This window comes from Pleurodeles waltl, chromosome 4_2 (genome assembly GCF_031143425.1).
Source record: "Pleurodeles waltl isolate 20211129_DDA chromosome 4_2, aPleWal1.hap1.20221129, whole genome shotgun sequence".
Taxonomy (NCBI): Eukaryota; Metazoa; Chordata; class Amphibia; order Caudata; family Salamandridae; genus Pleurodeles; species Pleurodeles waltl.
Window position 1 is genome coordinate 280,142,781 of NC_090443.1, and position 24,333 is coordinate 280,167,113.

The 24,333-nt window shown below is 43.3% G+C and overlaps 1 protein-coding gene across 2 annotated transcripts in view; it reads right to left on the reverse strand.

Moving 5' to 3' along the window:
• Window positions 1–761: 761 nt before the first annotated feature.
• LOC138292492 (pentraxin fusion protein-like) overlaps window positions 762–24,333 on the reverse strand; it is a 179,552-nt gene continuing 155,980 nt past the window's right edge. The window contains exon 16 of one of the 2 annotated variants that reach the window (XM_069231115.1): window positions 762–1,495. In XM_069231115.1, coding sequence (XP_069087216.1) covers window positions 882–1,495 — 614 coding nt within the window. In that variant the 3' untranslated portion in view covers window positions 762–881. Of the gene's footprint in view, window positions 1,496–17,602; window positions 18,332–24,333 lie in introns of those variants that run through there. The other variant, XM_069231116.1, reaches the window with a different exon arrangement.

Consider the following 24,333-nt stretch of genomic DNA (forward strand, 5'->3'; position numbering starts at 1 on the left):
AACAGATTTTGCCGAGTCCCCCCTTGGTACTTTTTAGTGTTCTGAAAGAAGGCGAAGTTAAGGGGAGGGTGAAGAAGAGATTAATTTGTTATACGATAATTTTGGCTGGGAGGGAAATATGTTCTAAGTGGATATGCTCTGCCCCCCTTCATATATGGATTGGTTTGATGCACTCAATGGGATCTCTAGGTGGGAGGTAACATCTAAGGATTTAAATAGGGAAGGAATGGTGGAGGTATGGTCACAAATATGGGATAATGGTGCATAGGACAACATTGTTTGATAGAGTATTATTATTAATCTAAATACTGTCCGATGATTAAAGGCTAGGTCAACTCAACTCTCAAACGGACTGGTATTGAGACCAAGTGAAAGAGACTCGGGCCCCCCTGGCGTTACGTATCTCTATATGTGAGTGTGACCGTCTGCTCGCTTCAACGATATAGAGTTGATTCAATCAGGGGTGTATGAGGACAATAAATAAAAAAAAATACAATTAATAAAAGTCTGCTTTGAGTAGCAGGGAGTACACCCGTGCACTCATGGTGGGTTACCCGGTCTGAAGTGCACTGAAGTGTGGATCTTAGCCCTGAGCATTGCACACAAGGGCTTCAAGGGACAGCCACGGGACGGGCTAATATAAGGAGGGAAGGTGGCCCACAATGTCTTCATGGAAGAGCAGTGTATATGTGTTTGCACTTTGAGTGTACCATCCAAAATGAGTCCCTCACCTGAAAGAAAAACAAAAAGCACACTTCTAGGGATTAAATGCTTTATTTTTGGCTTTGTAGTTTTTTTTAGATGGGATAAGAGAAAAGTAGTGAGAGATACACCACCCACCTGCACCCTAGCCTCTGGTGGCAGTCACATATCTCACCCAATCACACTTCGCTCTCTTTGACTTGCACGTTTCCCTGGATCTTGTAAGACAGGGATCTCCAGTCGAAGACATTGCTTTCCGGTATGTGTTCTCCAAGAAACACACGCATGATCATGCCTTTGTGCAGCTTCCTGTTCCACATGTACAGGTCCTTGATTTCCCCAACAAAGCTTTGATCAGCATCAAAATCGCCCCAGAATGAGTCTGGGTCCTGCCCAAGCATGAAAATACCCTCAGGGGTCACGCGGTGGCCACCTCGGTAGCGACGAGGCCTGGTCGGTATACCGTTTACAAAGGCCTGCGCACGGCCACGTATTGAGTCCCAGGCCAGGCAGAGGTGTGTCCATTGCGGTCCCAGCCTGGGGATCCGGAAGTATACACCATTACCGCTCATGTAGAATCCCAATTGACCATTCTTCTCCCGCCACAGGTTGAGTGCATCAAAGTAAAGAGTGCGGTAAGAGAACAAAATTATCTCCCGCCCCTTGGGCAGCAGTGGCGTGGAGATGCGCATGCACAGCGTGAACGCCCAAAGCGACATCTTCTTTTCCGGGGTCAGGATGACGTAGCTGTTTTTAGTTGCCACTGGAAAGACTAGCGATTTACCAGAGAGACCTGAAAAAGACACCAGATTTGTAAGATATGTTTGGTCAAAAACAGGGTATCAACATGAGCAAAACATGGAGATTCCAAGCAGACCAGGAGAGGGCTTGGGGAAAGCACTAAGTTGGAAAGACCAGCTTCTGTTCACTGGGACAAAGGGAAAGAGAGTACACCAGGTATTGAAAACTTCCAACTCACATGATATGGTTTGCTTAATGTTTATATGGAGACCGAACTCCTAATAGCCATAAATTGGCAGCACAGTGCCACAGCTTACTCTCTGCCGCCTGATGGCAAGGGGTAGGCACACTTATTTCATTTCGTCTTACAGTCTTGATCTTTTTTTTTTTCCTCTTAGTTTGATGCATATGTGAATGGAATGCTGAGTGTGTCTAATGTAATGAGAGACAACCATGATGGAGACGACTGTACAGTGTGACTGCAGGGCAACTATAAAACAAGCCCAGTGCAAGTAAACAATGTGTAGTATGAATGCTGTGTAATTAGAAAGGAAAGCAGGGTGTAGGTGCTGGGTTTGTTGTGCAGTGCAGAGAGGGCAAAGGTCCAGTGGGTCTGTGCGCTGTACAGTCTCCCTGTAGAGTTTAGAGGCATGTCTGATAACTGTGACTTCAGTGTAGTTCTTGTCTACAGTAACCCCAGTGTGGGTGAGTATGTTCTGCAACATGACTGTATTGTAATTAGAGTGACACCATTGTAGGTATGTTTGTGTTATGCGATTACGGTGTAATGCACAGTGTGACTGCATGTAACTGCAGTGGAACCACAGGATAGGTGAGTGCAGACATATCTCACTGTATGTATGGGGGTGAGAAAGCGCATCGTAGTTGAGTTTATTGTGAATTGTTACTGCAGTATTTGTTTTAGCAAAGTATCCTGGTGTAAGTTAAAACGCTGTGCCTCGCAGTACAGGTCAGTGTATTTTGCTCCGTGACTGAAATCTAAGTATAGAATAACCCCTGTGCAGGCTCTGTGGAGCGTAACTACACTTGTGATTGTAGAATAACTCCAGTGCAGGAGAGTATATTGATCAGGGTGACCGCAGGGTAATTCGAGAATAAACCTAGTGAAGATGAGTATGCTGAATAGCGCGACCGCAGTGTGCTTTCAGAGTATCTCCAGTGCAGGGTAGAATGTTGTGCAGCATGGCTGCTGGAGAGTTACAGAGTTACCCCAGCGCAGGTTTTGTGCATTATACAGATGAACTACCTTATAAGTGAGGGTATTGTGCAGGCAAACTGTTGTGTATTTAGGGATAACTCCCAGTGAGTACAGTGTACCCTTTGTCGCCAGCTTTTTTATGGACTAAGCACAGTGTAGATGGATACTTAACACTGTGGCCGCATTGTAAGTGCAGAGTAACCTCTGTGCAGAATTATTCTATGGTAACTCCATAGGAGATGAGTATATTGTTTAGAGCGACTTCAGTGTAATTAGAGAATAATTACAATGAAGGTAAGTATATCGTACATTGGAACTGCAGTGTAGTATCCTCTGTGCGGGTGGGTTTATTGTGCACTGTGGGGGCTTTGGAATTGCAGATTAATCCAGTGAAGGTGAATACACTGATAGGTCTAATCACGGGTAATTAGAGTGTTCTCAGTGTACTTCAGTGGGCTTTACAGTCTGACTGCATAGTAATTATGGGATATTATTCTTTAACGTATGACTACATTGCAATTGCAGGATAACAAAGAACACTGGTTAACACTTCGAGATCGGCCAGGTTAGACTTCATCAATGCCTGAACAATGACCTCCCAGCCGGATCGATAATTAAGCTTTAGCTGGTGCAGAATGCTGCAGCCACACTCGTCTGTGAAATCAGTGGAGTAACAAAGCTGCCCCCCCCTTGCAAAGAATATGAGCCCCCACCCCTCCGGACTCACTCAGGCCAGGTGCTGTGCTGAGGGGGGGGCCTTGTAGCTCGGGCCTCACTCTCGCACCGCGTAGTGCTGCGGGGACCTTTGTTGCACCACTCTGTGAAATGAAGAAGAACGAGCCTATATCATCACTTATGACTAATCTGCATTGGCTCTCTGTGAACCAACGAGTATGCTTTAAGGTTCTATGCCTGGTTCACAAACCTTTACTGATCATCGCCCAAATACCCAAGAGAATGTCTTTTTACAAACCCCATCGCAGCTAAGGACCAGAGGCAGCCTTCCTACATTGAGTACAGAAGTTTCAGCGTATTACTCTGGAGGGTGTAGCCTTATCTGCAGTGCTTCATTTGTGAAAATGTAGGTGCCAGGGCTCTTGTCAGGAAGCCACTGCAGCTTGCATCACACATTGCCCCTGCCACTGCTGCCAATAATAGTAAGAACACAACTACTAACCAACTATTCCAGGCACCCAAAACTATAAGAGTGGCTTTGGCAGTAGGTAATAGTAGTTTTTAATGTGTATTAAATTAATAATTAACTGTTGTTGCGCTTATCTGTAAATTAGACAGAGAGTGCCACCTTGTGGTAGACTGTCACAAGCACCAGTGTTGACAAATAAGGACTGGTGCTGAGCGCCAGACACCACCAGCTCAAATTAAGCACTGCTTTTCTGTCGCTTTTGCCACACTGTGGATTTGAACACCATTGAAATGGTGATGGAAATTGCCTAAGTCCTTTCTGTATCCCAGTTCTTAGTTTTTTTTTTTTTTTTTTTAACCTCCACATTCTTGTCTTTGCACAGCTGCCTTACATACATCATTGTTGATTAGCACCAGAAACCTTCACATGATAGGTTTGCGCTCAACAACTAAAAAAAGTGTCTGCAGTGAATGTGAGTGTTCAGTAGTGTGTGACTGCAGTGTAATTAGAGTAACTCTAGTGTAGATGGGTATACCATGGCGTATAAACGTGTTGTTATTTTGAGGTAACCCTAATTTAGACATGTAAACTGTCTAGTATGAATGTTGTGTAATTACAGTAATCTCCAGGGACTATAATTACAGTGTGATAGCACTGTTATTACAGATTAATCCCGGTGTATTTACGGTGTAACCCAACTTTAAATGTGTACGGTGCAGTACTATTAGAGTAACTGTAGTGTATGTGAGTATATTGTACTGTACATCTGCATCGAAGATACAGATTGTTCCTGTGTAGGTGATTATTTTATGTAGTATGACTGTCTTGAAATTAGAGCTTAATTCCAGCACAGATGCTAATATTACACAGCGTGACTGCAGTGAAATTACAGAGTGAAAGCATTTTATTGTGCAGTGTGACTGAAGTGTAATCACAGCACTGCTCCAGTGCAGGTTTTTTGCTCAGTGTTACTGTAATATAATGGGGGTAACTCCTGTTCTGTAGTGTCTGCAGCGGATCGCAGTATTACAGTGTGATGACACAGCACGCCGGTGTTTGCAGAATGGCTCCTGAGTAGTTCTTTGGTACAGGGTGCACATGCATAGGAACAGCAGAATGGGGAAATCTCCTTCCAAAAAGAAGCCAGAGATTAAGGGGGTTGTGGTTTCTCCCCAGAGATTTTAAGGGTGGTGTCACTTTGTGATCTGTGACGTCCAGTGCTTCTTTGCCTACTACTGAGGTAAACCACAAGTCCTCCCTCTTCTCTCCGCTACTGCCCACTTACTCCTGCCAGTTGCAGTGCACTACTTGCTTTTGAATGGAGCCAAAAGTGCCAGACAGCATCCGTCCTCCACACAAAGCGATTCCTTGCTTTGGACAGAAAGTCATCTCCTACTTGTCATCTTGCGCCCGACATCAGACAACAAAGGCCCATCATCTTTTTGTGCACTACTCTCTCCTACTGCAAGTCTTAGAATTAAGTGCACTGTTTGTGAGGGTCGCGTTCTGGAGGGCGTATATGGTCACAGGAAGGACATTGTAACACATGCCTTCTGCCTGTCAGACTCCAAAGAAAGAGTATCCAGCAGCTTTTGGCTCTCAGGGTGGGCTTGATGCTGCAAACGACCACCTTTACCCCCAGGAAAGAGGCACATCATCAAACTTGGTACCTGGATTGGAGTCAAACAGTAACAGGACAATCTCCAGTTTGTGATGAACGTGGTAAATCCTTTGTTGGAAGATTCACTGCTGGTGGAGAATCCTTTGACAAAATCACTTCTGCTGCTCTGTCCCTGTGGCAAGAGTCTATAAACCGTAGAATATTCCCTTACCACCTAACTTTAAATCATGTCGTTACTAGCATTTTTTGGTTATTTTCAGCCCCAGAAACACTCAAGCCTCTTAGTGGCTTGTTGCTCACTTTTGTAGGAAGTCAGTGCCATTTCTAAATATCTGTTCGCCCACCCAGCTCTGTATAAACATATGCATGGAGAATTACAGGCATCCCACCTCTCCTCTTTATGCATTGATTTGTCTATAATTCTAACAAAGACATGCCAAATAAAACTGATTGTGTTTCTTGTGTTATAATTTCTGTTTGTGTTCTTGCTTAGTTCTTCGTAAAAGTTATATACATTCCTGCCCCGCCATTACCTACAACACAAGTTTCAGAGCCAGACTATAGACTATGCATAACAAGAGTATTTATTTCCTTAATAATTTCAATTTTATATATAGAACCACTCTACCAAGAAGGTGTCAGTGAACTGTACAGTATGACAAACAAAAAGTCACAATGCGGCCCCTTCCAGGATAAACGTAGACAACTTTTGTTAAGAACTGTATAACACAGGATATAAGTGACAAATTCATTCCTTATATCCCCTGTATGCCACTTGCCATGGCCCTCAAAGGTCCTGCTTTCTCAAGCCTACTTTTTCAGATCCACAAGTAAGAATGTGGGAAAGGGACTGAAGAAGAAGTGGGATGAAGGGGTAATCAAGGGCGGAGTGGGGCAAAGATGTTGGGGCCTCTCCTATATTGTACTGTTGTTGCAGGTTTCTAAAGTCTTCCAGCAGTGGGAAAGATTGGCCCCACAAAAAAAGGAAAGCTGGGCTGATGGACTTGGAAGTTGCTAAGGTGAGCAACCTGTACTTAGTTAAAGCTACTTTCCTGTACCACAAGTTTGCAATGTATCTTCATTATCAACCTAGTGTAGCCGAGTGCAACTGCAGTGTAACTCAAGAGTTATTTTAGTTTGCAAAGCGTCCCGTCGTTTGACCATTTGCTTACTTATGGTCCTGTGTTCTTCTCTGATTGTAACTGAAGGAAAGATCTTTTTTTAGGTTGAGTTTGGCAGCGCACGGTGCTGTTTGCAAGATGTGTTATATTCAATACGGGCTTTTAGCCACGCCCACTCTTGCCATTCGTTCTTTGATGTGTGTTGCACATATGATGTAATGGAGTTCGGTCGTTTTAGAATGATGTCTTTAAACTCGTGTCAGTTGCAGTGAAGCTGGCGAGTGAGAAGTCATATTGGCAGGTTGATTAAGTGATAACTAGCAGGATCTTCATTGGTGTTCAGATATTATTTACAACAATTTTGGCAATGATCATTATTGCTAGCTACTTTGACTTCAACCTGCCAAGTGATGTGAAACCATGTGTAGATAGCATTGATTTCTGAGATGCGATTTTCAAGGATCTTCTTTTGGGAAGTTATTCCAGAGTGGGGAGTATACCTTGAGGGATTGGCCGCTCACCAGGTACTGCCTTTGATTTATTAAAATTAGCGTTTTGCCAGTGTGCTCGGAGAGTGTACAGTGGCGCAAGCAGCACGAGATGCGGCGTGAGCGCTGCCAGTCAAGTTTGTAGTGCGCATTCACATGGATGCTTCCAGCGTGTGGCAACAGCGCAGACAAAGCAAGGTGCAGCTTGAGTAGTTCACGGCGCATTGGGGATAGTGCGAGGCATTTTCACGAGGCAGGCAGCAAGACGAATTTTACCTAGCAGCGGTGTACGAGATGACGTGCACACCTTCTTTGTTATTTGGAGCACGTTTCACGCGGTGACGTGCCCACCTTCTTTTTGCTTAAAGGTGGACGCTGTTCTCGGCTCTTAAAGGCAAAGTGATTTCATCAGGTCTAACGAGCAGGAATAATTTTCGATAGTTAGTTACTGTGCTGGTTGAAGCAGCACAGTGACGCGCTCACCATTGGACTGCATTATTTTTTATTATTTTTGTGTGTTTTTTTTATTTTTGAGAATAGGAACAGCATGGTGCTGCACACACCTTAAAACCAGAAAGAGTGTCGTGATTTATTGTTACAAGTTCACTATCCAAACAAAACATCCATTTCAGTGCCTCCGTTTTTTTTTACAGCATCAAGGGTCACCTACAATCCAGTGGGAAGATTGGATTGACATGTTTGATAAATATTTAACAGCCTTGGACAGTAAAGAGTTCTGCTCAGAAAGGAGGAAGGCAATTCTGTAAAATGCATTAGGGTATGAAGGTCAAAGGATATTTAAATTCTTGCCTGAGGTATTGGACAATGGCTCTAGAATGTCTGATGTTTACAGAGAAGCCAGACTCAGATTACGCAACAGATTTGCAAAGGAAACACATGTAATTATGGCAAGATATAAGTTTTATACTCAACCACAATGCAGTGGTAAGAGTATATATGAATTTGTATCCAGATTGATCAGTTAATGGTACAGTATAAGAGTCGTAAAATTCAAGAGTGATTATGGGCAGCAAAAAAAACAACCTTAAGAGATGCAATTGGAATGGCAAAGGTTATAGAGGAATCTGAGTAGTGTTTGAGGGAAATGAATAAATGGAGTGTTGGCATGGCTAAAGAAGTAAACAACAGTGTTGGAGCGGTAGGAAAGAATAAGTAACCACAAAGGAATCACACACTCAAAAATGATACAAAAGTGTGTAATAGATGTGGTAGTAATTTTCATGGGAGTGATTGTAAGTTCTGTTTTGCCATCAATAAAGAGTGCAGGAAATGCAGGCGCAAAGGTCATTATGCATGCATGTGCAAAGAATGGTCTAAGTCTAAAGTATCGGTGGTTGCTGACTCGTATGACTGCAATCTAGGTTTAATTCAAGATCGTATCTTGAGTGTGGGTGATGATGGTGAAATAGAAAGGAGGGAAAGTAGGCCTAAGGCATGGTTCAACATCTTTGGGAGAGATGCAGAGCTAATGGTGTACACTGGCTCACGGTATACCTAAGGATATTTATTTCAAAACATGGACACATGTGACCTTATTACCTAAAGATATTTGCCCGGTGAAGAGGTTGATATTTTAGGTTACTTTGTGTCTGGAATTTAATTTAAATCAAGAAAAACTCAGGGCAAAGTATATGTTGCGAAAGCAGGGCCTCCCATATTAGGCTGAATGCACCAATATGATTTGAACATCATAGTGAATCCCAGAGCACAGGAACAAGTAATGGTTGTTGAGGACAAATATGTGAATGAAATTTTGGTCGAGGTAAATCAGGGAAGGGTTAGTTGAAGTGCACGGGTATGTGCATAAGATTAGGTTGAAGAGTGGGGCAATACCTGTTAAACATAAAGTAAGAAAAGTTTCTGTTATATTTAGAGAAGAGGTGAAAGAAATGTTGAAAGGGATGGTGAAAGAAGGGATAATTGAGCCAGTTGAAGCCCCTGCATGGACATCCCTGGTGGTGGTAACAAAGAAGTCTGACGGACGGGTAAGGTTCTGTGTGGTCTTGAGGCGTATCAACCAAAATATTGTTACAGATAATTACCCTTTACCCAACATCAACGAATTGTTGCTGTTGCTGAATGGCGGGAAGTTCTTTTCAAAGCTAGATTTGAAAAGTGCTTACCATTAAATCTGGTTGCACAATGAATCCAAGGATCTGACGGCTTTTAATACCATGGAAGGAGCGTTTTGTTTTACTAGAATGCTGTTTGAGTTGTCATCAGCCACTAGTGTTTTTCAACGATTGATGTCACAAATATTTGAAGGCTTCAGAAATGTTATGTTTCTTTTCAAGATGATAGCCTCATTTATGGGGCCACAGTGGAACAACATAACACTGTGTTAAGAGAAGTTCTTAGGAAGTTATTGGATGTAGGTCTGCCACTCTAAGAGAGAGAAATGTGCATTTTTGTATGAGGAGATTGTTTATTTGGGTCATACTGCTTCTCCTGGGGTGTTAAACCAGAGAGAAATTTATTGGAAGCCATAGAATTGTCTCCCCAACCAAGTAATAGAGATCAATTGAGATCATTCATGGGTTTGATTATTAATCCAAGTTTGTGGAAAATGTTGCCTCAAAAACTGAAGACTTGACAGTGTTGTTGAGGAAGGGACATATATTTAAATGGAGTGAGGAGCAACAAAGGTGTTTTGATGGTATAAGATGTGAAGTGTGTAAAGCTGACAATCTAGTACCTTTTGATGTCAATTTGGACACTGTTCTCACTGTTGATGCTAGTGTCATCGGGATTGGTTCAGTTCTTTCTCAAATCCATAAAGAAGGGGGGGTGAGAGAACTGTAGCATTTGCATCTCGTACCTTGACAGAATCAGAGAAGAATTACTCAGTTATAGAGCACAAAGCGCTGGCAGAGGCATGGGCTACTGAGTATTTCAGGATGTATTTGTGGGGTATGAGTTTCAAATTGAGAATGGTTCATAAACCTCTTTTGAAGGTGCTTACCCCTGGGGATGCTGGCAGGGGGTCAGCCAGACTTGCGAGACTTGCGAGATTGGCCGCCTGTTTACAGGAGTTCCGGTATGTCGTTGAATATATTTCATGATGGTGGAACATACAAGCGGACGCATTGTCTCAGTTGCCTGTGAGTTTGGATGTAACTGACTAGGCAGGTGTTGTGAACAAGGAGAAAGAAGGACAGTGGCATGGAAAGATGTAGTAAATTACATAGTTGGAACTTTCACTTAAATGGAGTGCGTACAGGAAATGAAGAGTGATTATGTCTTGAAGGAAGTGTGTGAAATGATTAACAAAGGGAGCAGAAGAGAAATGGTAGTTCCTGCAGTGAGACCTTACTTGAAGATTTTGGATGAGTTCTCAGTAAGTGAGGGATGTGTTTTGATGAGGGGGGGCAGATTTGTTCCACCTGAAAATATTAGGAATAGATCATACAATTAGCACACGAGGGTCATTTGGGTCAAACTATGACCCAGAGGATAGTGAAGGAAAACCTCTGGTGGCCCGGTTTTGATACGCAGACAGCTCATTGGGTGGAAAGATGTGCAGACTGCAAGGAAGGCAAGAAAAGATTGAAGGTCGGCACACCGTTTAATTTTAGTCATATTTAGAGGCCCAATAAACAGTGTCACTGTGTTTGTATGGATTTTATAGGTCCCCTTACTGGAAGCGACAGGAATTAAGATTTGCTATGGTTTTGGATGACATTTATTCTAAATGGTTAGAGGTTAAGTTCATGAGGGTGGAGTCTATGAGGAACACTATCAAGGTATTGAGGGAGCTGCAAGGAAGGAAGGCTTTCTGCATACATTTATAACTGATAATGGCACTCTGCTTATGTCTACAGAAATGATAGAATATTTGGAGGCGTATGGCATAAAACATCATCGCACTTCTCTCTACAATCCTCAAGCGAATGGGATGGTTGAACACATGAATCGCATGGTGAAGGGGACGATACAACAGATTAGAAATGTGTGAGGCAGTTGAGAAGAGGTTGTGGACACCACTGAGGGTAGAGGAACTAGCAAATCACCCTTTGAATTAATGAAAGGACGGAAACATCGTTCAAAGTTGGTGTCAAACTGATTGAAAGGAAGTAACAGGGATGAGCACCTTGCCTCAAATAACCAGACTACAGATACTGAAGTAGGAGATTGGGTAAAGGTGAAAGATGGACATTTGAAAATGGGTTTATTCAAATTTAGAGGCCCGTACAAGGTTAAACAAGTTTTTGATTGGTATGTGGTACTTGAAAACGGTCATAAGTGGAAGAACTGGAGAGAGGCTGTATCTCACAGAAAAGGAAAGGAAGGAAGTGTTGATGTGGATAGTAGCGAGGGAGGTAGCGGATTCGGGTTGGTGAATGTGAATAGAGCATTGGAGGAGTTGGAAGACATGCCTGAAATGAATGAGAGTGAAGTGATGGATGACTTGGAACAGGTGCCAGCCCAACGTGAAGATTAATTAACTTGAGGTTAGAGGAAGTTGGGAAAACAAAACACAGAGTGCAAAGAGACAGGAGACCTCTAGCTTATTTACAAGATTGTGTAAGGGATTAAAAAAAAAAAGTAATATGGTGTGTTCTCTATAATTTTGTTCTCTACAACTATTCCACCGTTTACGCAAAGTTTCTAGTAAATTCTTCTGTCCTTTCCTTTCTTTGTACATTTGTAATATACATGTAATGTAAAAAACATGTATACATAGGTAAGCTTATATTTAGAGTTTCACTTCTTGTAATTTTGTTTTTTTGTTATGTTATTAAGGGAGAAGGATGTGTTGTACTTATGATGTAATGGAGTTAGGTAGTTTTAGAATGTTGTGTTTAAACTCGCTTAAGTTGCAGTGAAGCTGGCTGGCAGGTTGATTAAAAGATAACTAGCAGGATCTTCATTAGTGTTTGGATATTATTTACAACAATTTGCCTGTCTTAAATGCTTCATTTTTATTGGTGCATTTTGCTAAATGTCCCTCCTTTGCATGCTAAGTGCCCACCATAGGAGCTTTCACTAATAGAACATTTTTGTTGACCATCACACTATGTCAGGTTTCTTCCTCTTACAGCATGTAATGGTCCCTCCTCCCTCCATCTGGTTTCAGTTTTGACTTTAATCCCGCGTGCTGAGGTCGCCCAGCTGAACTCGGTTAGAGGGGGCATTTCCCCAGCGTTTGGAAACTTGTTGCAGTCCTGCGGGTGTGTTGAGTGTACGACTGCCATTTCCACTGAACCACTGAATGTTTGTACTTTCCGGTAAACAAAACTCGGCTTCTCAACCTTTCACCTATGGGATAGGGCAAACAGCACGAGGTAGTGAAACTAGAAAAAAAGTTGGTGGATAGAATGCTTACGGGGGCAAACCAAAGACAGTTTAAATACGTTACCTATTGTGTTTGCATTCTTATAGCCTATATGTTCATTGAGCGTGAACTAATAATAATTAGAGCATATAAGAATTCACGCTTCTGATTTATAAGCTAAATCGGGTGTCAAGGTGCTAGATAAGCAATTGCAATACTTTGAATGGGGTCATGCCTCCCTGTAAATACAATTTAAAACACACTTCTCTGAGATTGTCCGTCGAATAAACAGAATAATACATCCCCTGCTGTAGCTTAAAAGGGCATTATAGGAAAGTGAGTTTTTATGGATTTAACAAAAACACGACAGTGTTCACAACATTGTTCTTAACAGCCAGTATGCAGCTGGGACCGAAAGAAAATGTGGACATGTTTAGAAAAGTTGTCTTTTGCTTTTAGAAACAGTGACTTTGTCTGCCACGTGCACAGTGTGGTTAAAAGGATAGACATTCCTGGCTTTCTTGTTGTTGCTTATGTACATTTCCTTCCGACGACTGTACTGCAATGTAGATCCAGGTGCGTTGCTGAAATGTTCAAAAGTCTGGTTTGGGAGTCATTGAAACAGCAGGAGTTCGTTTCAGACCCCTACAGTGCCAATACTTAAATTCTGCATGTGCTGCTGGGCAATATATGTGACTTCGCATTCGCCATGCTACATCATAAGCGGACGATTGTGATGTCATGGGGACAAGATTAAAAGGGAAATGTGTATATTGGTTTATATGTGTTACTTAATTGCTATCATAACATTGAACAAAGATTGACGTTGATGCTAGAACAATTAACAGTACAAAGACGGTAACAAATGTATTATATTTTTAATTTATACACGTGTGATACTAATATAGGCCAAAATATGTGTTACAATTAAACATTAACATTTAAAAAAATGTTCAGATGCACCTGCACATATCAATATGATGATTCGTTGCTAAGTATTGTCAATCTATGGAAAAACATATTCAAGCTCAGTTCAGCCATTCGAAATAAGAGGCTGTATTCGCAAAAGTGCGTGTTTGGACACAGAAATGCCAACAACAGTAAAACCGCCCTTTATCAGGGCCCCCAGCTTTATATGTTGTTTGTGTGATGGTGACCACTGAAGAAGAAGCAGCAGGAAGGACATAGAGTGGCGCCTGAGTTGTCACGGGAAACGTATTTCTCAAGAAAAAATATTGCTTATTTAAAATCTCAACTTCTACTTGCAGCAAACATCAAATAAACGATGTTTTTATTTTCTTCCTGAGTGATGCTATCCACAAAGGTGTGGCTAAGTCTGTATATGCGTTTCAGTGGACGCCCGCCTTCACGATCACTGATCTCACATTGGTCGAAGTTTATAGAAGGTATGAGACCTGTGATTTTGTGTTCACTGGGGGCAGTCAGATATTTACCTAAAAAGAACAAATAATTGGTAACTATTTTGTTTGGCTTTCACGTACAGGGAAAGCATATAAAATGTAATGTGCGCACCCTAAATGAAAAAAAATGGAGTAAAGCTAATCTGTGGGGATACTTTACTTTGGTAGGAAAGGTCAGTTGGTTAATGCAGGCAGGGCAAAATATGCAAATTAATCAAACCGTCTCAAAGTGATAGAATCCTTTTTGTTCTCACTAGGTGCATTCTGATTGCATATGGTGGGGTGGTGAAAGTGGTATTCTATTGGAATTATCAGCATGGCAAATTTAAATTAGGATGCTAAATGGCAACATTTTCATCTTTGGCTGCAAATAGAAGAAGAAGGTAAATGGAGGTGCTTTACGCAGGGCCACTGGAATTATATGGCAGGAAAAGACCAAATTATGAGGCAGGGTTAACCAATTTATGTGGCAAGAAAAGACCATTTATAAATTTACAACACCAATAACTCTAACTCAAGCAAGTGCGAGACCTATTAAATTGCAAATGCTTGTTCAGTATGGCCTGTAGCAAACAGAAGAAGTCACGCTTATGCACTGACCGAGGTATATGTGGTGTAGAGGAGAAAAGCAGGTCGTGTGAAATGGAGGGTACATTTTTAGTCGCTGTATTTACAGAAAATAAAACATCTGTAACTCCAGTTTTGTGAGGGGTGTAGGCTGTAGTTACCAATACTCTGTCAAGTTGATAGTCCTATTTGCTTGCTATGAGTTAGGCTTATCAAACCAAGTGTTTACACTCTCAGGTATGCAGCGGTTTGTGTCTTAACGTATTCTCAGTGATGAAGATTAGGGCTGCTTCCACAAATAGAAGATTATGTATGGGAATCTGTAGTTTAGGAGGAATGTACAAGTTTGCGATTGTGGAAAGCAGGCATTGAATGAACAGTGACCCACACTAAATGTCCGCAGTATTAAATAACTCCTGTAGCCAGGCTCTGGCTTTTTTTGCTGGATGAGTTGCATGGAGTGTCTTGTATTCAACAGGAATGTCTTTATGGAGAATGGGTGGTGAGTCGTGACTCAGGCAGGTTTCTATCACAAATAATAGCTGTGGGTTGGAATCAGTTATAGGATCCCTGAGTCGTGCGTTAGTACATTATAGCAAGGCCTATTGATTTTGCAATTGTTTGTCATTACTAGAGCCACCTTGCGTTCAAAGGAGTATGCTTACACTTCGATATACTATTAATAGTAAATCTATGGTTCCCTATTAACACTTACCATAGATCTGCAATGGACTGCAGTGAGAATATCCAATAACTGGTGGTGGCACGGCTAGTCCACACTGTACCTGTGTTCATATCACAGCATCATATATATGCTCCCACAAGTGCACCAGAACAGCAATGCCTGTCTTGGCGCTGATACGCTAATATACAAGCATTAGCATTATTAATGGACAAACAAACCATCAAGAAGTTACCAATGTACCTTTGCCTTGTCGATTTTAAATCAGCTTTCGACTCAGTGAATCGTAATTTACTGTGGAGGAAACTTACAGCAATGGGTATTTCATCTGGTCTTCTCAAGGCTATCCAGCTCCTGTACACTGATACTTGGGTGAGGATACGGATAGGGGACGGGTCTGTCTTGTCAAGGAAAATAGATACCTTCCAAGGACTAAAACAAGGCTGTTTCCTGGCAACCTATCTTTTTAACTTGTTCCTAGTAGACCTTTCACATAAACTAAAAGTAGTAAACTCACACACACCAAAGACTAGGCCGATGTCTATATCTAATCTGCTTTATGCAGACGATGTTGTTCTTATAAGCCAAACACAGATCGGACTACAGAGATTAGTGGGAAGGTTATCAAATTACTCAAAGAAAAATGGTCTTACAGTAAATTTAGAATAGACCAAGGTAATGGAATGTAGTCAGAGGATAAATAAAAAGCATAGATGGTTCATGAATGGAGAACAGGTGGAGTTAGTCCAATCCTATCGCTATCTGGGAGTACGGTTTGATGAACGGGGAGGCTTTACCCAACATAGGGAGGACTTAAAAAGGAAAGCTTTAACATTGCGCGTAGCCCTTTCAACTCTAAAAAGAACCTTGAATGGTCTTAGCATTTTACCAATATTAAGAGTGATATCAGCCAAATTGGCACCTAGCTTAACGTATGGCAGTGTTGCACTGTGTGGGCGCGATGCAGTATATCTAAACACAAGTATAATAAGAACATATAGACAGATATTTGGTTTACCACCAAACCATCGCCAGCACAAATAGGCTTGGAGTTCGGGCTAATAAACCAGACAATAGCTGGAAAAGGGGTCTACACGAAAACCTGGTACAGAATAAAAACAAACAAGAGGAATGATCTGTACCATGTTTTGTGGCAAGAACTTCAAAGAAATAGTGAACATCCCGCTGGGCCCTACTTGGATGTTGCAATAAATATTTAGGGTTGCATGAAAGTTGGGAAAGTAAGCTATCTGTATCATCTTTTAAAAGAGTAGTAAATAGCAAAATGAAGAGGCTTTCTTTATTGAAAGATAAAGAAATATTGTTGAAAGGATCACATACACGGGGTGTTAAATTATTATAAGCTCCTTCAACATCAGCTCTATTTTGAGGTAGACTGGTCCCCTGTCCTAAAAATAGAATTTTTGCATTTTCGATTAGGGAAGTTGACAGGTTATAAAGATTACACAAGGGGGAGGGGGAGCTCAAACAAGAGTTGTAGGTTATACAATAATGGGAAGAGGAATTTGATACACTTCTTATGTCTGTGCCCAGCCTTTGTGCAAGAAAGAAAATGCTTGCTAAAATCACTTTTTAATCATCGTGGTATAAGGACATGCAGACAAGCATGCCTAGCTCTCATGGTTGGCATACCAGGTCTGCATGTGACAACAGAAGGTAAAGCCTTGCACTAAAAGTGCCCCCCCTCGGTGTGTAACAGGGCTTATAACTTGTCACCAATAATGACACTACAGGTCTGTACTAGACATCAGTGTCTGGATTTTGGCACCAAGTAAGCAGTGCTAATACCCTAACATCATATATGTTCCTCTAACAAAACCATGTGTATATCCTAACAATGTGAATGGAACCATAGGTCACTGTGGTACAGCAGTGGGTACATCTTAGAACCATAACTGTGGGCCCCCACTTCTGTACTGAACAGCCCTGGCTATGTCCTATTATTGAGGAAGGGGGCACCCAAGATCTGCACAGGACAGCAGTATATATATCCTAAAAATGAGGGCACCTCCTGTCTGCACTGTGGCAACAGAGTTTATATCTTAGGACCATAACAGTGGTCCTCCACAAGTGCACCCTGACAGCAGAGTCTGGGTCTTACAACTGATTTTGATACCCGAGGGAGACATTCCAGGTCAGCTTGTGACAGTGGTAGCCATGTCCCAGCATGGACCGTCACACCCCAGGTCTGCTCTAGACAGCAGTGGCTATAGCCTAGCTCTGAAGAAGCATCCCAGGTCTGTATGGGGCAGCAGTGAGTATATCCTAGCGCAGTGTGACATCACAAGTCTGGGCCAGGTAGTAATCTATCTATAGCACTGACTGTGGCACACCAGGTTTGAAGTGCACAAGAGTGTGGATATCTTAGCACTGAACACAAGGACTTCGAGGGCCATCTGTGGATTTATCTTAGCACTGAGGGTGGTCCACAAGGTCTTCATGGGACTACAGTGATTATGTGTTCACACTATAAGCGTGGCATCAACATGTGCATTGCAGCATCCTCTAATAAAAGCCAATCAAATCCACTCTAATTAGAGTGAAAAAATAAAAGCAGTCTTCTAAGGATTAATTCATTTATTTCTGGTTTCTTGATCATCTTTTATTCTCAAATAACTGACAGAAAGAGATCATCCACCATCAATCTGTCCACCTGTGTGCTTCCTAGCCTCTTCTGCTGACAATCACTAATCGCACCAAATTTTAACTCTCTTTAACTTTCACATTCCCATATATCTTGTATGACAGGGATCTCCAGTCGAGGAGGCTGCTTTCCGGAATGTGATCTCCAAAGAACACACGTGCGATCAAGCCTTTGTGCAGCTTCCTATTCCACATATACAGGTCCTTGATTTCCCCTACGAAGCTTGAATTTGGAAAGAAATTGCCTCTGACTGCATCTGGGTCTTGCCCCAGCATGAAAAGACCCCCAGGTAAAATTTGGTGGCCGCTTACGTAGCGACGAGCCCTGGTCGGCATGCCGTTTACGAAGGCTTGAACACGGCCACGCCGAAACTCCCATGTCAGGCAGAGGTGTGTCCACTTGGGTCCAAGCTTAGGGATCCGGAAGTATACACCTGGGCTGCTCAGGTAGAAGCCCAGGCGGCCATTCTTCTCCCGACTGAGATTGAGTGCATCGAACATGGTGCGGTAGGCGAACAGGGTGATCTCCCGCCCCGTGGGCTGCAGTGGTGTGGAGATGCGCATGCACAGCGTGAACGCCCAAAGCGGCATCTTCTTTTCCGGGTTCAGGATAACATAGCTGTCGTTGGTTGCCTCTGGAAAGAATAGCGATTTACCATAGAGCCCTGAAAAAGGCCAAAGTATTTTAAAAAGTGTTTAGTCAAAAATAAGGGCTCAACAGGAGCAAAGGCATGGAAAGCTCAATGCAGAATAGGAGAGATCTTGGACCATTGAGGAAAGTTGAAGGCCTGCTTCTGTCTGTGGGGACAAGATGGTACAGCAATCTTTGAAACCTGCGGCCCACAAAAGTATTCTGTTTAATCTCAGTCTAGCTGAAACTACTGGGTAACTACTGGGTAATGTGATTGCTGCATAATTACAAAGCAATCTTGTAGTAAGCAAGTTTATTTAGCAGCATTACTGTAGTGTGACTGTAGTGCAGCTGTACAGCATCCATTTTAGGACATCCTCACTCCTCATTTCTCATCCCTGCTTCTCATCCATCATACATATTTCTCATCCATCATACATGATCCCTACTTCTCATCTATCATCCCTACTTCTCTTCCATCATCCCTACTTCTCATCCTTGCATCTCATTCCTGCTTCTCATCCATCATCCATACTTTTCATACATCATCCCTCTTCTCATCCATCATCTCTGCTTCTCACCCATCATACATCATCCCTACGTCTCATCAATCATTAATCCATCCATCATCCCAGCTTTTCTTCCATCATCCCTGTTTCTCATCTCTCATCCCTACTTTTCATCCATCATCACTACTTCTCATCTATCCAGACATATTATAGCATCAAGCCTGCACCTGTCAACACAGTTTTGACACAAACTGTGGATTTATTATATAAACTACCTCTGCGTCATATTTGGAAGAGGAGCACTTCTGCTAGGATTTTCCTGGAACGTGTGCACGCTGTGCCCGAGATGCAGCCCTGCTGATTCTGAGGCTGATTCTAACCCCTGCTTTGCACGGACCATCACTTGCACTGCACCTGATCGGCTTCCCGATACATCTATCCAGGTATGGGGGTTGGGTCTTCCCAATTGAACTGGCAGAGGGTGCTTCCACCATGCTCTTGATACCCTAGGAAGTGACAGATAGGAGTGCACCAATACAATCACATTATCATAGTTGAATTATGCATTTTTCTTCACCATATCTGTAATGCTGGTTACTGTGCTCGGGCTAGTTTGCCTATTTTTTTTGTTACACAAGAATAAGATTGTTGCAATAAGTAGTTTATACAACATTCCTGTCTCTTCCTTGTGTCTTGTCTTGGGTATGCAGATTGACAACAGGAGGGTGGATCTGTTTCCACAATTTCCTTGGAAATCAGAGTACGTTATGTTCAAGGTTGCACACACCATCTGGTACCCTGTCAAGTTTAGAGGTTCAGATCAGGCATTGTGAGCTAGTTAGGAATCGCGTCAATGTTTCCCGATGATATAGGTAGACTGAGTCTCTATATGCTGACATTTATGTTGACCAATATACACAGTCCTACTTAATTTGTAGAAACAATATAGCATGGTGCCACCATTGTTTAAGGTACTTATTTAATGGGTCTCCTGAGTAGTTGTCACATACCCAAGGACCCTCTTTTTTCACCCTTATACATAGAGGTCCTTGGTGTTAGGGACTAATCCTCAGCTGAATAGAAAGTCCCTATTTCAGTCTGTAGGTTATTCAGGCTTGCACCCTTTAAAAGGATTACTCACTGTAGTTATCTCTCTCTGATTCCCATTCTTTGAAATGGCTATCCCAGTTATCATTCCAGTTAATTGTAGACACATTTTCATAACATATTTGGTACAACAGGGACTCTCCCTAACGGGTGGAGAATTTACACACATGGTAGAGGCTCACAAAGCATATAAATACAAAGTATATTATTCATGGGTCAGCTTTCTTGCAGCAGAGGTGATTATTTCATACATATATTGAGGTGGCTGCACCTAATCAATACAACCCTTACACACAATTAGAAATAGCTTTAGCATATCAGGAATATCATAATTGGTTTCAAGGCACCTTTGCACATGCATTGCAATACAAAAGACTGGGTCTATGTTACCATTAATTGCTCCTGTACTCTGTATCCTACATACGGGGTTAGTGAGACTATATAGATGTCTTACGCAATTTGTCTAGCAAGAACTGTTCAAATTGGCCAGCCACAGTTGGCTGTTCTAGCTGTCCAGCCACAGTTAGTTGTGCCTGCAATTAGTTTGGTTACTATTAATGCCATTGTTAGAAATGTGGTCTGTAGTTGTGAGTGGTTTGTACCCTGTCTAAGTAGGGACCTACACTCTAGTGAGGTTAAGAGAACCACACAGCTAAGATAACCCCTGCTCACCCCCTTGGCAGCTTGGCTCTAGCAGTCAGGCTTATATCAGAGCGCAAAGCGTGAATTATTTATATATACACACACACACACACACACAGAGTAATACAGTGAAAACACCACAAACGTACTCCACAACAATTTAGAAAAATAGTCAATAGTTAGATGAATAAAACAAGACCAAAATAACCAAAATCCAACATGCACAAGCAAACATACAAATTTGCAAAGATTAAACTTTAGTATAGCGCTTACAAACACTATGGGCCTGATTACAACTTTGGAGGAGGTGTTAATCCGTCCCAAATGTGACGGATATACCACCAGCCGTATTACGAGTTCCATAGGATATAATGGACTCGTAATACGGCTGGTGGTATATCCGTCACGTTACCATCACTTTTGGGACGGATTAACACCTCCTCCAAAGTTGTAATCAGGCCCTAAATCTCTAATTAGGGCTATCATGAGGTCTTGATGGACTAAATCCGGGGCAAAACTTCGGAGACTCTGCAGCAGCGTCAGGCCTGCAGTTTCAGTCGCGGTCGTTGCACTCATCGCTGACCACGGCTCCTGGTGCAGACAGCGGTCTGGAGTCAGACCAGGGGGGGGCGGTTCTGAAGTCTCTCTGGAGTCAATTAAAATGGTTTCTTCTTGGTTACACCAGAACTCACTCCCAAGGGCCCAGGAACTGGATTTGGCACCATTTGGCGAGTTAGGACTCTCAGCAAAAGAGCCCAGATGCTGGCAGATGAGGTTTTTGATGTCTATGAGACTTCTAACAGGAGGCAATCTCAGTACAAGCACTTGTAGAACCTTGGAAAGCAGGTTGTAGAAAACAAAGTCCAGTCCTTTCACTCCGAAGACAGAAGCACCAAGCAGCAGGCCAGCACAGTAAACCAACAGGCAGAGTGGCAGTTCCTCCCAGGGCACCTAGCTCTTCTTCCTGGCAGAATGTCCTCAGTCCAGAAGTGTTCTGAAGTTGTGGTCTCAGAGACCCAATACTTATACTCATTTCTGCCTTTGTAGTTGGCAAACTTCAAAAGAAAGTCTTTGTAGTGTACAAGACCCTTCCTTTCCTGCCCTGACCCCAGACATACTTCAGGGGGTTGGAGACTGCTTTGTGTAAGGACAGGCACGACCCTATTCAGGTGCAAGTGTCAGCACCTCCCACCATTCTAGCACAGGAAAACCCATCAGGATATGCAGGGCACACATCCGCTCCCTTTGTGTTACTGTCTAGAGTGAATTCACTAAAATCCCAACTGTCATCCTGACCCAGACGTCTATTCCACAGACAGGCATAGACACAGAGGGGGTTATTCTAACTTTGGAGGAGTGTTAATCCGTCCCAAAAGTGACGGTAAAGTGACGGATATACCACCAGTCGTATTACGAGTTCCATAGGATATAATGAACTCGTAATACGGCTGGTGGTAAATCCGTCACTTTTCCGTCACTTTTGGGACGGATTAACACCTCCTCCAAAGTTAGAATAACCCCCACAATGGTTAAGCAAGAAAATGCCCACATTCTAAAAGTGGCATTTTCAAGCTTACAATTTAAAAATCAACTTCACTAAAAGATGTATTTCTAGATTGTGAGTTCAGAGACCCCTAACTCCATATCTAAATCTGATCCCAATGGTAAATTACACTTAGAAGATATTTCAAGGCAATCCCTATGTTAACCTATGGGAGATATAGGTCTTGCAATAGTGGAAAATTAATTTAGCAGTATTTCACTATCAGGACATGTAAAAAACACTAGTATATGTCCTACCTGTAGGAAACTGGCACTTTTTGCCTAATATTTATGCTGACTTGACAGAGTGTGCTGGGATCCTGTTAACGAGCCCCCAGCACCAGTGTTCTTTTTCTAAAAATGTACCACAGTTTCCACAACTGGCTGACCTCTGACCCACAGATAAGTCCCTTGTAAAAGGTACCAGTGGTACCAAGGGCCCTGTGACCAGGGAGGCTCAGTAAGAGCTGCAGGCTGTGTTGTGCCACCCTAAGGGACCCTCACCTAACACATGCACACTGCCATTGCAGATTGTGTGTGTTGATGAAGAGAAAATGGCAAAGTCGACATGGCATCCCCCCCCCAGGGTGCCATGCCCACAAAATACTGCCTGTGGCATTGGTAAGTCACCCCTGTGGCAGGCCTTACAGCCCTAAGGCAGGATGCACTATACCACAGGTGAGGGCATAGCTGCATGCGCAATATGCCCCTACAGTGTCTAAGTCCATTCTTAGACATTGTAAGTGCAGTGTGGCCATATTAAGTATATGGCGTAGGAGTTTGTCAAAATGCTATCAAACGTCTCAGGACAATAAACCCCCACTGATGCCAGTGTGGGATTTATTAATAAAATGCACACAGAGGGCATCTTGGTGATGCCCCCTGTATTTTACCCAATCCTCTAGTGTAGGGGTGACTTGTCTAGGCCAGCCTACCACTAGCAGAAGAGTTTCTGACCCCATGGGAAGAGGGCATTAGTGCCCTCGAGGCCAGAAACAAAGCCTGCTCTGGGTGGAGGTGCTCCACACCTCCCCCGTGCAGAAACTGTAACATCTGGCAGTGAGTCTCAAAGGCTCAGGCCTCGTGTTACAGTGCCCCAGGGCACTCCAGCTAGTGGAGATGCCCGCCCCCCAGATAAGCCCCCACATTTGGCAGCCAGTTTGGTGGGAAACTTAAGGAAAACAAGGAGGAGGTGTCCAGAGCTGAAGTGACCCCCTCCCTGCAGAATCCCCCATCTTGGTTTGGAGGACAGGGACCAATAGGGATAGGAATGTGCCTCCCTCCCCAAAGGGATTGTACACAAGGAGGATGTAGCCACCCTCAGGGACAGTAGCCATTGGCTACTGCCCTCTGACCCCTAACATGCCCTTAAATCTAGGATTTTAGGGAATTCCTGAACCTAGCTCACCAGATTCCTGGCGACCTACAAGAAGAAGCTAAGCTGAAACCCCAGCAGAGAAGAAGGAAGATGACAACTGCTTTGGTCCCAGCCCTACTGGCCTTTCTCCTTCTTCAAAGAACCTGCAAAAAGACCAGCGACGCGTCCAGCGGGCCCAGCAACCACTGATAACTCCAGAGGACTGCCCTGCACCAAAAAGGACCAAGAACTCCTGAGGACAGCGGCTCTGCCTAAAAGAAACCTACAGCTAAGGACTCTAACCTCACTCCAGATGCGTGAGTCCTGACCCCTATGCATCCGATGCCCACAGCCCGTGTCCAGGTGGACAACAAGAAAGGGTCCCCAGGCGATTGGGAGCAAGAGCCCACCCTGGGTTGACCCCTCCAAACCTCCACGACGACGCCTGCAGAGGGAATCCATAGGACCCCCCTGACCACGAGCTCCAGACGAAGATATCCAACGCCTATAGGACAAACTGTACCCACAGCCCCCAGGCTTGGAGAAACTGACCCCCAGTGCAGCATCGACCAGCAGGCGGTTCTCCTCCCTGTTCAGCTGGTGGTTTGCACAAGAAGCCCCCCTGGACCTCATCTGCAGCCTAAGAGTGACCCCCGGTGTCCCCTCATAGAGTTGCATTGAAAACCCGAGACCCTGTTTGCACCCTGTACCCGGCCGCCCTGGTGCTGCTGAGGGTGCATGTTTGGTGCCCACGTGAGGCCCCCCTAGTGCTCTCTTGAACCCCCCTGGTCTGCCCTCCGAGTCGCAGATACTTACCTACTGGCTGACCGGATTCCGAGTAACTCCTGTCTCCATAGGAGCCCACGTTAATTTGGTTCC